Raw genomic sequence first — 14947 nt, forward strand, 5'->3', positions numbered from 1 at the left:
TGTGCTGTCCAAGTGAACACACATACAAAAAAACTTCTATTCAGTTTTCCTCTTCGCAAAGTGTTACGGACTCCAGTTCCCCGCGTCCTAACTTGCTGCTTTTCCTGTGGGGGGTAAAAGAAATTGACGAGGAAGTGTGGCCAATTGGAAGTTGCTGTAACAAACTTTGGACCAATGGGAGGGCAGGCATTGGTGGAAGGCCAGTAGGTTCGGCTGTGAGCTGAGCCCAGCTGTGATTTGCTGAGCTTTTTGTTAGTGTCAAATGTGATAGAAAAAAATGCATTTCTCTCTCTCTCTCCAGATTTTCCACAAGATCCATAACATCGTCACATAGGGGGCAGGAAAAATCGGCTGTAACTTTCTCAGACTTTTTTTTAAAAGACTCTTTCTCTCTCTCTCCCCCCCCCACTTTAAAAAAATGTCGAGAGAGCACTGATGTAAGCAGTGCCCAGAAAAGAACAAGAGAGAGAGAGAGAGAGAGGGGGTGTGTGTGTATGGCTTAACTTTGCTTGCAGCAACTAATGGCTCCATAGGATCTTGGTAACTAATACATGCACTCACACGAACCTGGTAAACTGGCCCTTCCAAACAAGCTGGCTTAGGGGCAATTAATACACATCTGGAAAGTTCATGTCATTGGGAGATGGAGCGGTGGAAGACGAGAAGGTGGCTACTGGAAGCCAATGTGATTGCATTTGTTGTAGTTCTGCACCAGTTTTCAACTGTCAAAGCAGGTAAGTGACTTTGTAAAATGCAATTTCTTAATCCCAGCATCTTTTGAACACCTTCCCCCCCCCCCCCCCCCCCCCTTTTGCACTGGTTTCTTTGCATTCGTGATTTTCTTCTGCCCAGTGGCGCAGTGGTTAGCACCACAGCCTCACAGCTCCATCGACCCGGGTTCAATTCCGGGTACTGCCTGTGTGGAGTTTGCAAGTTCTCCCTGTGTCTGCGTGGGTTTCCTCCCACATGCCAAAGACTTGCAGGTTGATAGGTGAATTGGCCATTATAAATTGCCCCTAGTATAGGTAGCTGGTAGGGAAATATAGGGACTGGTGGGGATGTGGTAGGAATATGGGATTAGTATAAATGGGTGGGTGATGGTCGGCACAGACTCGATGGGCCGAAGGGCCTGTTTCAGTGCTGGATCTCTAAAAAATACATATCTTGAAATAAGGAAGACTATAATGCCAGTTATGGAGATCTTGTGCTGAAATGAGAAGTTATGTGTGGAAGTTGTCGAGGGGATGTTCACTTTAATCGGTCTGATAGATGACTTCCCTTTTTTGTTTCAAATCCACTGTTCTGCTTGGATTTAACTTTTTAAAAACTCCTGTACACTGTTTGCTTTCAAAGTCATTACAAGTCTGGGACCTGAGCGAGTTTTGCTGTCAAACTCGGACAAGCCCACTCCTTGTTTGCATGGTAACTCTGCATCTTTTGATCGTCAGTCCATTTATGACAAAGCTGCCCCCTAAATTGTTCCAATTAGATGTGACAAGACTGGGTTAGCTTGTAAACTGGAGTCTGCAGTGTCAGTCTTTTATCAGAGAGGCAGTGGGGGATGTGCTTTGATGTGGGGCAACCAGCATTACACTTTCATTAATAACATCATTTGTCAAACTCTTTATAATATCAATGCGTGTTCCTTTTAATTATCTTTCCAATTCTGTATCATCTGCAAGATAGATGCACGTGAACTGTATAGTAACATTTGAGAGAGCTTGGCTGCCAGAATAAAGTTGCTGTGTTATTTGTTCTTAAAAGGGCAATTCATTCTTAAAGCGGCAACCGCGTACTTAAAACCCATGCGACAGTTAGGGCGGCAAATTGATAAAATTATGCCTTGATGATTTTCTATTTTGAAGTGTTTAGCCCAGACTTGAATTGAAATGGTGAGCCCCATCCTGAGTGCCATGGCTAATTTTGGTGGGCCCCACCCATTGGCATCATTCTGAATTGCAGATTGCAAGAAGTCCTTTTTTGGACAGTTGCGCATTGAGTTTGGCGCAGTGTCAGTTCTTCTAGGTTTTATAGTGTTGTATTACCAACTTAATGGGATTTCCCACTCAGTGCATGTTGTCTTGTTCTTGGGGCATGCCAGACCAAACTGCACATGTTCCCACTTGCAGTGCCACTCCGTCAGTTACCAACAGGAGCCAAGCTCAATTAAAGTAATGTTGGGGGGGAGGGGATGGTGGAATTGGGGAGTGGGATTAGAGATGGGGCATTTCTCTTTGTTTGGTTAACAGATCATCCATGATCTAATTGAATGTCAGTACAGGCTACAGGGGCTGAATGTGACAAGACTTGGTTAGCTCGTAAACTGGAGTCTGCAGCGTCAGTCCTGTCCCTATGTTGTTTTTTTTTGTTTGGTCTGCCCACGCATGATTTTTCTATTTTGAAGTGTTTAGCCCAGGCTCGGATTACACCGTGGTCAAGGCTAGCGAGACACTTGCTCGAGTTTGCCAGCTCTGAGCTGCGTGATGAGATTCATGATTCAGGAATCATCACTGTAAAGCTGCTGCAGAATCGTAGCCTGTCCATTCGAACAATGTCCTTGTTTTAATCCACTTTCCGGCTGCAGTTTTCCCACTGACTTCCCTGCAGAGGTCCAGACAAGAACTGCTGCTTTGGCTGCACAGAAGCACCTCCCACACAGTTTCCATTGGAATGCGGTGATGTCACAGAAATGGTCATGGCCATTGTATCCAGTGACTTCCAGCCAGCCTACCAGTGTTGCAACTGTCTGCCTTGTAAGGGAGTCGCTAGCACAGGCTTTTGGTTTAAGTTTTTCTTTGAGTCCAGACCGCTATATTGACCTTGTGACACACTCATGTCCACTTTCACTGAGATGAAGGAATTTCAAGATTCCAAGCCAAATATATTCAGGATCAACCTTGATCTAACTGGATGGTGGAACAGGGTCGAGGGGCTGAATGGCCTCCTCCTGTTCCTACAAAGGCAGTACCTCACTGAGTATTAAACCTTTTAGGATGGATGTCAGCATTTCTGATGATCTTTTAAGTTCATGTCGGGGTGACTGCATGCATTAATATAGCGCCATTAACGTAGCAAAACATTTCAAGGTACCTCACAGGAGCACAATCAAATAAAATTCGCCACAAAGCCCCAGAAGGAGATAGAAGAACAGGTGACCAAAACTAGGCCAGAGGTAGGTTTGAAGGAGTGTTTTTAAAGGAGGAGAGAGTGAAGTGGAGAGGTTTAGGGAGGACATTCCAGACCTTTGAATCTGGGCAGCTGAAGGCACGTCCGCCAATGGTGGGGTGATGGAAATCGGGGATGCGCAAGAGAATTGAAGAGAGCAGAGATCTTGGAACGTTATAGTACTGGAGGAGGTTACAAAGATAGCGAAGGCAAGGCCAAGGATGGATTTGAACATTTGAATGAGCAATTTAAATTCGAGGTGTTTCAGGACAGGGAGCCAATGTAAATTAAAAGCTGCATCTTTGTAATCAGAATGGTGTCGTGACTGTCATCAGCGCTTTGGTTGTCACTTGTTGGTACAAATATTAACTTTCAGTATAAACCGGAACAAAATACGGTACTTCAGGAGCTGTACCCGGGTGGCAACCATGGCTCAGTGTAATAGCACTCTCGCCCTAGGTCCAAAGGTCACAAGTTCCCAATCTGTTCTAGAGACTCGAGTGCAAAACCTAGACTGCCACTTCAAGGGTTCGATGCAGTCGGGGAGTGCTGCATTGTCAGAGGTGCCATCTTTTGCATGAGATGTTATATGGAGGCCATGTCTGCTCTCTCAGGTGGCAAGGAAAGATCCCATGGTGCTATTTCGGAGAAGAGCAGTGGAGTTTTTCCTGGCAAATATTTACTCTTCAGCAAGAATAGATCATCAGGTTATTATCCATTTTCTGCTGTTTCTGGAATCCTGCTGTTTGCAAAAATGGCTGCCACATTCCCTATATTGCAACAGTGGAGACACTTCGAAAGTAGATTTAAGGGGCTTTGGGATGTCCTGAAGTTATGAAAGGTGCTATATAAATGCGAGCCTTTCTTTTTCCTGGTCCTGTTCACTGTAAACTGGGGGTGACGCTGTCGGAAACATCTGCCTGGGCTAGGATAACCTCAGAACGAGATGACATGCAGTCGGAGGGGAGGCGACAGGAATTCCCATTAAATTGGAAATGCTGCACCATAAAAACTGGAAGGACAATTAATATTGTGACAAGTTCCCTGTACAACTGTATGCAAAGCTCAGTTGGATCATATCAGTGTTTGAGATGGGCACAAGCCGGGTTGTCCTGTATCTTTAAGCAGTGGAGGAACCATATCCACTCTCTGAATTAACCACAGAAATTGTGAGCAGGGGAGTTCTCCCCAGTGTCCTGGCCAATATTTTGTCCCTCAACCAACATCACTAAAAAGCAGATGATCTGGGTCATTATCACATTGTTGTTTGCGGGAGCTTGCTGTGCACAAATTGGCTGCTGCGTTTCGTACATTACAACAGTGACTACACTTCAAAAGTACTTCATTGGCTGGAAAACACTTTGGGGTCTCCTGAGGTAATGAAAGGCGCTATAGAAATGCAAGCTGTCTTTTCTTTCTCTCTCCTTCCTTTCTTATGAACGCAGTGCGCCCCCTTTCAATGCACCCAATATGGATCCACCCTCAACAGGATATTAAAAGATCAACAGACACTCTACATCCATTCTAAAAGGTTTAATCCTTAACAAGGTTTTGCTATCGTAGGAGAAGGCCGAACATTGTCAAAGACTGAATACAGCAAGTCTTAATGACTAATGTCCCTGGAGTTTGCACACACTCTCCCGTCAGGTTAGGTTAGGTAAGCTTGGCTCCTGCAGCTCAGAGCTGTCACCGATCAGTTCTTATTCTCATATAGTCCGGCCGGTACTCAGCAAGAAGGAGTGAAGGTGAAATGAAACCAGTCCATCAATTCGAACCATTGTTCTGCAAGCAAGATGATTGGGAGGGAAATCCGGAATACTGTGTGCTGCACAAAACCTCGGATAGAATCATCACAATATATTCAGCTCCTGAATAAGACACATCATCTTAGGAAGCAGTTGATACTACAGTGTTGTGGTAGGGGTAAGAAAGCAGAGTTTTGGCCTCCCACACTGGACTGCTCCGCAACACGGCAACACACAGGCATCTGCAGTTGTCAGGGTTCATCAGCTACCCTTATTTGTTCTGTGTTCAGTAAAATGGCAAACCTTATTGGAGAAGACAGCTGTAATGCAGGTGGATTATCATTCAATGTGAGAAATTTCAATGGTGGCTGGGCAGTGGAAACTCTGCAATAGAATGTTCTCAAACTCCCCACTGGGATGAGGATTTATTGTCGGGCAATAAATGAAGTAGCCTAGGAGTGTAATGCCGATTCAACCCATTAAAATGAATGAGCTTCCTGTCAGCATTGGGATCCGTGTACTCAGTCAAGTGTCTCCAGTTAGGAAAGATTCCTTGGATCTTCATTTGAAATTGCATTTTCCTGCACTGTTCTTCACTCCTGTCATGCCTGTGCTCTCTCGTTCTGCTGTCTGATGCCTCTGCTAAATGGCTTCAGGTGTGAAACTACGCAAGCAGTGAGTTAGACAGAGAGAAATCTGTTCTTCTGTCTGTGCTACTTGCCTCCCCTACTGTCGTCTAAGAAATAAAGTCTCTTCCTTGCCATAGCATCAAAACTCATGCATTTCTCTAGTTTCTCTACGAGCTCCAGCGACCCGGGTTCAATTCTGGGTACTGCCTGTGTGGAGTTTGCAAGTTCTCCCTGTGTCTGCGTGGGTTTTCTCTGGGTGCTCCGGTTTCCTCCCACAAGCCAAAAGACTTGCAGGTTGGTAGGTAAATTGGCCATTATAAATTGCCCCTAGTATAGGTAGGTGGTAGGGAAATATAGGGACAGGTGGGGATGTGGTAGGAATATGGGATTAGTGTAGGATTAGTATAAATGGGTGGTTGATGGTCAGCACAGACTCGGTGGGCTGAAGGGCCTGTTTCAGTGCTGTATCTCTTAAAAAAAAAACTACATGATGCCTATTTGAGCTCATCCTGTCCATGGGACCCACCTCCCTTTATCCCATTCCAAAACCAAACTATTGCCCACACAACTGCCTTGTCTTTCCTGACATAAATGGTATCCTCTCCTCATGCACTATTGCACCACCCCACCATAGCTCCACCCCCCCCCCCTCCAATAAATATGCCTGTCCTTGCAAATTACCACCCCATCATCAACCTTCCTTTCTTCTTCACTTGAAGAATTTGATGCCTCCCAAACCTGTGCCCATCTTTCCCACTCCATTTTTGAATCTCTGCAATCAGGTTTCTGTCTCTGCCATAGCACTGAAATGAATCAAAATTGCGAATGGCGTTGTCTGTGATTGGTGCATTATCCTTCCTCAACCTCTTTACAGCCTTTGACCATTCTATCCTCCTCCAATCCCTCTCCTTCGTTGTCCAGCAGGGTGGGACTGCTCTTGCTCGGCTCCATTCTTGCTTGTGCCAGAGAAACTCTTGCCCCCACACTGTGACTTCTGCAGTTTGCCAAGAATCTGTCATTGGCTTCCTCCTCTATCTCATCTACAAGCTACTGAAGACATGCAGTCAGCTACCACACGTACACTGAAAACACACAGCTGTACCCCTCCACCCTCTCTCGCGATCCCTTAACTGCCTCTGTGCTGTCTGACTGCTTCTTCAATATCCACTCTTGGATGAGGTGCAATTTCCTCTAGTCAAAACACTGGGAAAGCCAAAGTCATAGTCTTTGGTCTTCACCGCAAGCACTTACCACTGATTCCATTACTTGTGTGTTCACTTCCAGGCCTTCAGATGTGTCACAAACATTTATGCAAATTTCTATGTTACACTTGGTCGGGGGAGGGGGGCTGGGAATAGATAATAAAATGAAGGCAGCATTTGAAAGCTGAGAAACCTTGCATGTTGTGTTCCAGAATATCTGCATGCTGTCAACAGACTCAACAAGGACCTGGTTCTGATTAGATACAGGATTTCCTTTCTATGTGTTAGGCGGTGGGCACAAACACAAGGTTTGAAAAGAATGTAGATCGATGGGCAGTTACATTGGAGCGCAAGATTATTTCCCAAAACACTTTTACAGGAAGGGGCAGTTAAATAGAGATGGTGGTGCAGTGGTTAGCACCACAGCCTCACAGCTCCAGCGACCCGGGTTCGATTCTGGGTACTGCCTGTGCGGAGTTTGCAAGTTCTCCCTGTGACCGCGTGGGTTTCCGCCGGGTGCTCCGGTTTCCTCCCACAGCCAAAGACTTGCAGGTTGATAGGTATATTGGCCATTGTAAATTGCCCCTAGTGTAGGTAGGTGGTAGGGGAATTGAGGGAAGGTGGGGCTGTGAGAGGGTAATGGGATTAATGCAGGATTAGTATAAATGGGCGGTTGATGGTCGGCACAGACTCGGTGGGCCGAAGGGCCTGTTTCAGTGCTGTATCTCTAAAAATAAAAAATAAATAAGATGGTTCCTCTGGGCACTGTGATGCAAAATCGTAAAGAACCCATTTACAAAGAAGACGTTTATGATGTAATTGTGCAGAATGCATCTCCCTACACCACGCCCCCGCCCACAGATTTGCATCGTATTTCCTCTTTGACATTATCTCATGGCTACTGGTGGCCACCAGTGCTACCAGCTTACCATCTGTTTAATTTAGAGCAAAACCAGCCAGGGGAAGGGGAAATACAGCTTGTGTATATCATTGGAGAATAATGTACAGTCCTTGATTTGAATTAGGTCATCTATGCAGTTTCCTTGGGACAATTAGATGCATGAATGACATAATCACTCCTAGGCATTCCAATCTCCATTCATCTCAGGAGTTCATTGACATCTTTAATTCATCTAAATTATTCTAAATTGACGACCGTCAGGTAAATATCCGATACCAGCTGGGGAAGCATATTATAATTCAGAAGAGTTTAAATTAAACTATTACTTTCTCCTCCGGAGGTATTGAGATTTTTGTGCCGGAGCCAAGTTTACATTAGGAGAGACACAGCTTTAATTCTGATATAGTTCAGCTTCAGTCCTAAATGTTGGTGCAGCTCCTTTTGCATTTATGCAATGACTCCTGCTCCCTAATGTACGAAGCTTTGCTGATAAGGTGAGATGAAGGAGGCTGCGAGGAGGCTTGTGTGGAGCATAAACACCGGCATTGACCAGTTGGGCCGAATGGCCTATTTTGCTGCTGTAAATACTTTTAAATAGTCTCTTTGACCAGATATTGTTTTGAAAACTGTCGACAAAGTGAAAGGGTTGTTAAATGTTTAATTGTCTTTTTTTGAAGGTTCTTTTTTTTAATGAAAGGGGGTACAAGATAGCTGAAGTACCCTCTTTTTGAACTTGTGCCTTCTGTGTCTTGCTCATCAGGTCTGTGGTGCAATTATACAAGTGTAACACATGATCGGAGAAATGCTGAGCTGGGTCATTTGTCCTTCTGGGACTCTTGGGGCTAGTGCTCTGTCACTGGTACTTATAATGGGGCCGAGAGATGAATTGTAGCCCGCATCCCCTTCACATCTAGATCACGGCAGCCTTGCCTCTCCAAGTTCACAGACGGTTCAGTGAGTTGGGATTGAGTGCCAATGCTTCTCCTTTCCTTGCTGTCTGCCAAGGATATGTTTGTGGGAGGGAATGTCAGTCCATCCTCCATACGTGTAGAAGGGTCTGATTAAAATTAGGACTATCTAATGAATTTATTGCCCCAGTATTTCCTGCAGTGACGTTTCTTTTTGTTCCAGTTGGGATCTACCCACAGTGAAAATCAAGCCTTGTGGTCTCATTGTTGTGCAGCAGTACCTGGGCATTAACCCCCGTAATACCAACTATCACTAAGTTACATTGGCAAAACTAGCTCCCACATCCTAACTGCCAAGTCTTGGAAATTTGATTTTACAAATCTGTCCTCTGGATAAGATTTCCTCAATGTCAATGTGGGGAGGGCAATGTGTGGACATCGCTTTTCATCCGAACTTTGCAACTACCAAAGAGTTTAGTGAGTAAATTCTGGGCAGTCTGTGTAATTTCTATGAAATCTGTTTGAGACAAAATGGGAAATGGACCTGCATTTAGATGAGGTTCTTCCAGATCTTCAGAGTATCTTAACGAGTATTACAGCCAATTAATTACTTTTGAATTGTGATCAGTATTGTTTTGTAGGTCAACGCGACAACCAATATGTGCACAGCAAGATCTCACAAATGGCATGTGAGATGAATAACCAGTTAATCTACTGCTAGTAGTCTTGGTGGAGCGGGCTTGTTGTCCAGGACAGTAGGAGTGCTCCTTGCTCTTTGAATAGTGCTGCAGAATCTTTAACACTTATCTGAATATGTAGACAGGGCCTCGGACTTCATGTTTCGTCTGAAAGCTAGGACGTCTGACAGTGCAGCACTCCCTCAGTGGTGCACTGAGGTGTCCACCTAGGTTATGTTATCAAACCCTGGACGGGGCTTGAATCCATTTTCTTCTGATCCGATGCTTATATAAATGGGCGTGCTCCCTGTTAGATTTTTATTTTATAACACAGTTGTAAAGCAGGGAGGAGTGGAAGTGTTAAAACTGTGAAGAGTTGCTAACAGAGTAGAGCTGGTGGAAGGTAAGGGACAGGTACCATGAAGAGATTATCTCAGCAGCTGCATTTACAGTTTCAAAGAGGTTTTTGCAGCCATAAAGAACTGGTTGAGGCTTTTCGTTGTTCTTCACAAACCTCTGAATGCAGCTCGTTTTCACCTTGTCAGCAACAATGGCACGAACTGTATATTCCCTTTAAATGTAGAAGTTATTTTCTGTTGTCCAACCTTTATCCCAGGATGTGCAGTTAAAGGGGAAAGTAGCCAGGGTTCAGGTTTTTTTTTTCTCTTTTCATTCAGGGACGTGGGGGTCACTGGCAAGGCCAGCATTTGTTGCCCATCCCGAATTGCCCTTGAGAAGGTGGTGGTTAGCCTCCACCTGGAATATAACTGAGTGGCTTGCAAGGTCATTTCAGAGGGCAGTTAGGAGTCAATCACATGTAGGCCAGACCAGGTAAGGACGGCAGGTTTCCTTCCCTGAAGGACATTGGTCAACCAGATGGGTTTTTATACCAATCCATTAGTTTCATGGTCACCACTTCTGACTGTTATCTTTTTATTTAAATAACTGATTTAACATTCCCCAAGTGGGATTTGAACCCACATCTCTGAGCATTAGTCCAGTCCACTGGATTACGAGTTCAGTAACATAACCACTATGTTACTATACCCCGTTCATGATCATTATGCAGTGACCCTTGTTGATAAGTGTACGGGATTGTGATGGCTCTGACCCTACGGAACAATAGTCTCTGACACATGCTGTCTGGGCTTAGATGTGCGAAATGGTCATTCAGTGGAAGTATTGGAGGGAAATTCAACATGAATCAGTGTCTTTGGTCGGGGGAAAACTGGGGTTGGGTATATTGTGGGTGGCGCGGTGGGGAGAGTAAAATGGAAAGAGCTCTGCCAGTGATGACTAGCACCATCACTAGCTGATTTTATACAAGTGACATTGAGAAGGTTTTCACCACTACTTGTAGGGACTCACAGGTTCCCTAAACATCCCCTACACGTCGCCTATGTAAACCCACCAGATTTACCAAAGTCACTGTTCAGGTAGAACCCCCTTCTTTACTGGGATCTTCCATTACACTAGCCTTCGATCACTCGACAGCTTGATTCTCGTCATTTGGGTAGGACCTGCTCTTCAGTGCCAAAGGTGTAACCTCCCTCACCAACCCCAATGTAAAAGCTGTTTATGCCAAGGACTTCTGGTACAACGTGCTTTGGGATGGTTCCTCCATTGGTTTCAACTTTTAATCAATGCCAAGGAAGATTCCCTGAGCGCGTCTTTTTCTATCGCTAACCAGAGTGTTGCAGGTACCTATGCTACTATTGTAACAGTAGACTTGCTTCAATTAAGAAAGGATGCGAGCACAAAATCTGACTCTTTGTTGCAGTACTGAGCCTGTGATGCACTGTTGGAGGTGGCGTCATTCAGACTCTGTCTGCCCTCCTGGGTATCCCACAACACTATTTTAAAGAAGACGAGGGGAGTTCTTCACAATGTCCTGATCGATATTTATCCATCGATCATCACTTAAGGAAAAAACAGATTATCATGTTGCTGGTTTGTGGAAGCTTTCGATGTGTTCTACGTGCAAATTGGCTGCTGTGTTTCCTACATTACCAGAGTGACTACACTTCAAAAAGTACTTCAAAAGAGATGTAGATTGTTCACTATTTTGATCTAGTCATTGGTGTCAAATGATAACTGAAAGAGTGAGTAACGTGTTAAAGAAAAGTCAAAAGATAGGTCAAACACAAGGTCCTGGGCACAAGCTGATTGCATACACTCAGAGAAGTTGAGTGCACAAAGTTAAAACTTTTTTTTAAAAGATTAAAATAAGTTCTCGAATTGTACGGTTAGTTTGCACTTTGGAAAAATAGGTTAAAGTACAGTGCATGGTGAGTAATATGTGTGAACAGTTGAGTTTGGAGTTTGCTGCTTTCATGGCTTCAGGACGTCCCAAAGTGCTTTCCAGTCAATGAGCTATTTTTGAAGTGTAGTCTCTGTTGTAATTTGGGAAATGTGGCAGCTAATCTGTGCATAGAAAACTCCCACAAACAGCAGTAAGGTAACAACTAGATAATCAGTTTTCAAATGGATGATAAATAAATATTGGGTCAGGACACTAGGGAGAATTCCCTGCTTTTCTTTGAAATAGCCAAATGGGATCTTTTACATCCACCTGAGAGGCCAGACACCGCCTCAGTTTAGCAACTCATCGGAAAGACGGTACCGCCAACAGTGCAGCACTCCCTCAGTACCGCACTGGCGCATCAGCCTTGATTCTTCTGCTCAAGTCCTGAACTGGGTCTTGAACGCACTGCCCTGGGACTCGGAGGTAAAAGTGCTACCCACTGAGCCATAGCTGACACCAAGTAAAAGCACTGAGGTATTGTGGGGCACAGATTCAGTTGGTGCTTTGGGGTCTGAATTTAAGCAGGAGATGCGTAGAAAATTAGGCGAGAGAAAAGGAGTTGGACATTACCAGAATTATGACAGCAAACCAAAATAGTTCTTCCAAATGATGGTGGATGTACATCTTCAGATACTAGGTTCATGACCATGTTTTTGAGGGAGAGGGGGCAGGGAAAGAGGCTTGATTAAAACATTTGTAGCCTGAGGGAAGCCACCATTAAAGATAACATAAGAGGGTAGAGAGGTCGAGGTTGGAGGCACTTGATCAATTGATGGAATGCGGATTGTCTGAGTGCAGTCACTTCAGGCTGATTGTAGACTCCTACGAGTGGGGAATGTGGGCGCCTTTGGAAGCGGAGTTGATTCGTAAACAAGATAAAGATCGCTCCAATGTATTAGTCACACACGCTGTCCAAAAACTCAGCCCATCTGTTGCCACTTAAAGGGCTCCTTTCTCAATCCCATGTAGAAGTTCATTTTAATGCAGCCCTGTTGTGAAACACAGTTGAGTCTACCCACATTAGCACACTGAGCCCTTCCAGAGCATTTGGTAACTGGGACTGTCTTTTTCATTTTCTCCCTGTACTGCACTCTGTTTTCACAAAGAGAAGGTGTAGGGGAAACCTGTCTCTAAAGGTTGCAACCCGTCCAGTTTTGGTTGTTTTATTTCGAGCAGCGTGTGTAGAAATTTTTGAAACAAAAATTGGACAAAGTCCGGCCTTCTTTCCGCTTCCCCTCCTTACCTTCTGACATTGATTCTTTGCTGGAAAATAGTTCCACAGCTGCTGGTCACCTGCCCAAGTGACCATTATTCAGCAAGTGCCAACAGGCTATTTAACTGCAGGAGGTGTCACAGCTGGGCCCTGTCTTTCTGCACTTGGCGCGCGCAGTGTAGTTGAATAGCAACCAGGAGCTCAAACCCTGGATAATTTTATTTCCCTCCCTCGAATTCAGTGTGACCTTTGGTACTGCTTTCCCTCTGTGTTTCTGGGTCAGGAGCGGTCAAGTTTGATCACAAAGGGCTGAACGGCCTTCTTGTGCCGTTAAATTTCGATAGCATTTCTCTTGCTGAGGTTAGCTAATTTAGCACAGGCTTGAGGATCAATTCTGGGGCCTCCCTGCTCTGTCTAGTTTAGCTGCTCGCTATTCAACTTGGGATGATCTGTATTATGTGGTGTGGAGATATTAGTTTATTAAAGGTTAGTAAGTTTTTTTTTGGTAGTTTCATCATTAGCAAAGCCAGAATCGGAGCCATGATCTGCTCCCTATTTTACCCTGTCGTAGTCCTCATGGCGTTTGAACTTAGCAAAAGCCCTACTAAGACTTGGATAGTCATCCTGTGAACCTCTCCCTTAGGCTATTGCAACCAAGGCCTGGATTTCCTCAGCATTTTCCCAGTGTGCATGGCTACAATCAGCATGCTACAACGCGTACTTTCCAAAAACCAGAGAATAAGAAGTCCAAGTGCAATGGTGTTAAGTTCACTGGTCATTGGAGGACCAGATTTCCTGGATGTGGGGGAAGCCTGTGGACTACAGGTGGGGACATCACTGCAGTGACTCTCCCTTCAGTCAGAAAGAATTCTCGCCGCTGTTTGTGTGCAGTTTTTTTTTAATGAGCAGCGGGTGTCTGATGTGGAAACTTGGAAAGAATCAATTTGCTCAAGAGTCTCCAAATCCAGTGACTGGGAAACAGACACATCTGCGCCTTCCACTTGTTCACTGTGCCTTGGGTCACTCTAGATGGGGCATGTCTCCATATCCAGAAGCCCGGAGAACAAAGTGCAGATGCTCAACAACCATACAGTAATGGGATCCAATACTGTCGGAATGTACCTTTTGATTATAGATTACTTTTCCTATTTTCTGCTTCTCATCTCTCATGAGATTAAAAATGTATAAAGGAATCTTTGCTAAATAATGAAGCTACCCAGTAGTTCTATATGGTTGAGACTGTGCCCGGTTCCACAGTGGGTGCATTGCATTCAGTATTGCTGGTTTGGTGATCTCTGGTTGCACCCTTTTAGACAGGCCTTCTGATTTTCAGGTACATGGAAATTAATAATCTACACCTCTTCCTCCGCCACCCTGAAAAAAAAGAGGAATTCCAAAACATTAATTCCAAGCAAAACAAAATCCAAACGTAAAATCTCTGCCTCTGTCAGAAAATGTCCTGCGTCAGTGTGCATGTGATGCCAAACAGGCCTTCACTCATTCCTGGTGCCCAGCATACTGGCACTAGTGACCCTCACATGACCCAAGTGCCAAAAGAAATATACAGATGAGCTGGCCTGACAATATCAGGCACATGAACAACACTGCACCATCGTGAAAAGCTGTGTTATTGTCCCCATAGCATCAAGTTCGAATATGATCATTTACCAGTCAATTGACGAGCAGTATCTGACCATTTATCAGAGGGCCTAACTAGCTAGAGCTTCTAAGCTAATAGGACCATCCAACAGGGCAGCAGAGAATTTCCCAGGTTTGTTTCCCCAAATTGGCCTGGGTTTTTTTAAAATCTAGGAAGAGGCCATTCAGCCCCTTGAGCCTGTTCTGCCATTCAATTGGATCATGGTTGATCTTTATGTTAAATCAATCCAGTGGCCTTGGTTCCTTACCCATTAATAGCCTTACCCAACATAGATGTCTCAATCTCAATTTTGACATTTTCAATTGACCTCCCAGCCTCATTAGCTCTATCGGGGGAGAGAGTTCCATATTTCCACTATGCTTTTATTTCCCCGTTAAGCATGCTATATAAGTGCAAGTTCTGGATGTTCATGTATTTGCATATCCTGCCAGCACTTGTAGTCTAGGCTCAGAGGTGAAGAATGTCCCCTTGGGTGAGGGGTTCAGAGGGTGTATGTGGAACTGTAACTGCACAGGAGTCATTGCCTTCAGGAGAGGAGGGGC

At 44.7% G+C, this 14947-nt stretch overlaps 1 protein-coding gene across 2 annotated transcripts in view; it reads left to right on the top strand.

The window, feature by feature from the left end:
• Positions 1-269: 269 nt before the first annotated feature.
• Positions 270-14947, top strand: part of LOC137355733 (collagen alpha-1(XI) chain-like) — a 244071-nt gene continuing 229393 nt past the window's right edge. For both annotated transcript variants that reach the window (XM_068021204.1, XM_068021206.1), the window contains exon 1: positions 270-734. In XM_068021204.1, the coding sequence (XP_067877305.1) occupies positions 644-734 (91 nt within the window). In that variant the 5' untranslated portion in view covers positions 270-643. The remainder of the gene's footprint in view (positions 735-14947) is intronic.

The sequence above is a fragment of the Heterodontus francisci genome, chromosome 43 (assembly GCF_036365525.1).
Source record: "Heterodontus francisci isolate sHetFra1 chromosome 43, sHetFra1.hap1, whole genome shotgun sequence".
Lineage (NCBI taxonomy): Eukaryota > Metazoa > Chordata > Chondrichthyes > Heterodontiformes > Heterodontidae > Heterodontus > Heterodontus francisci.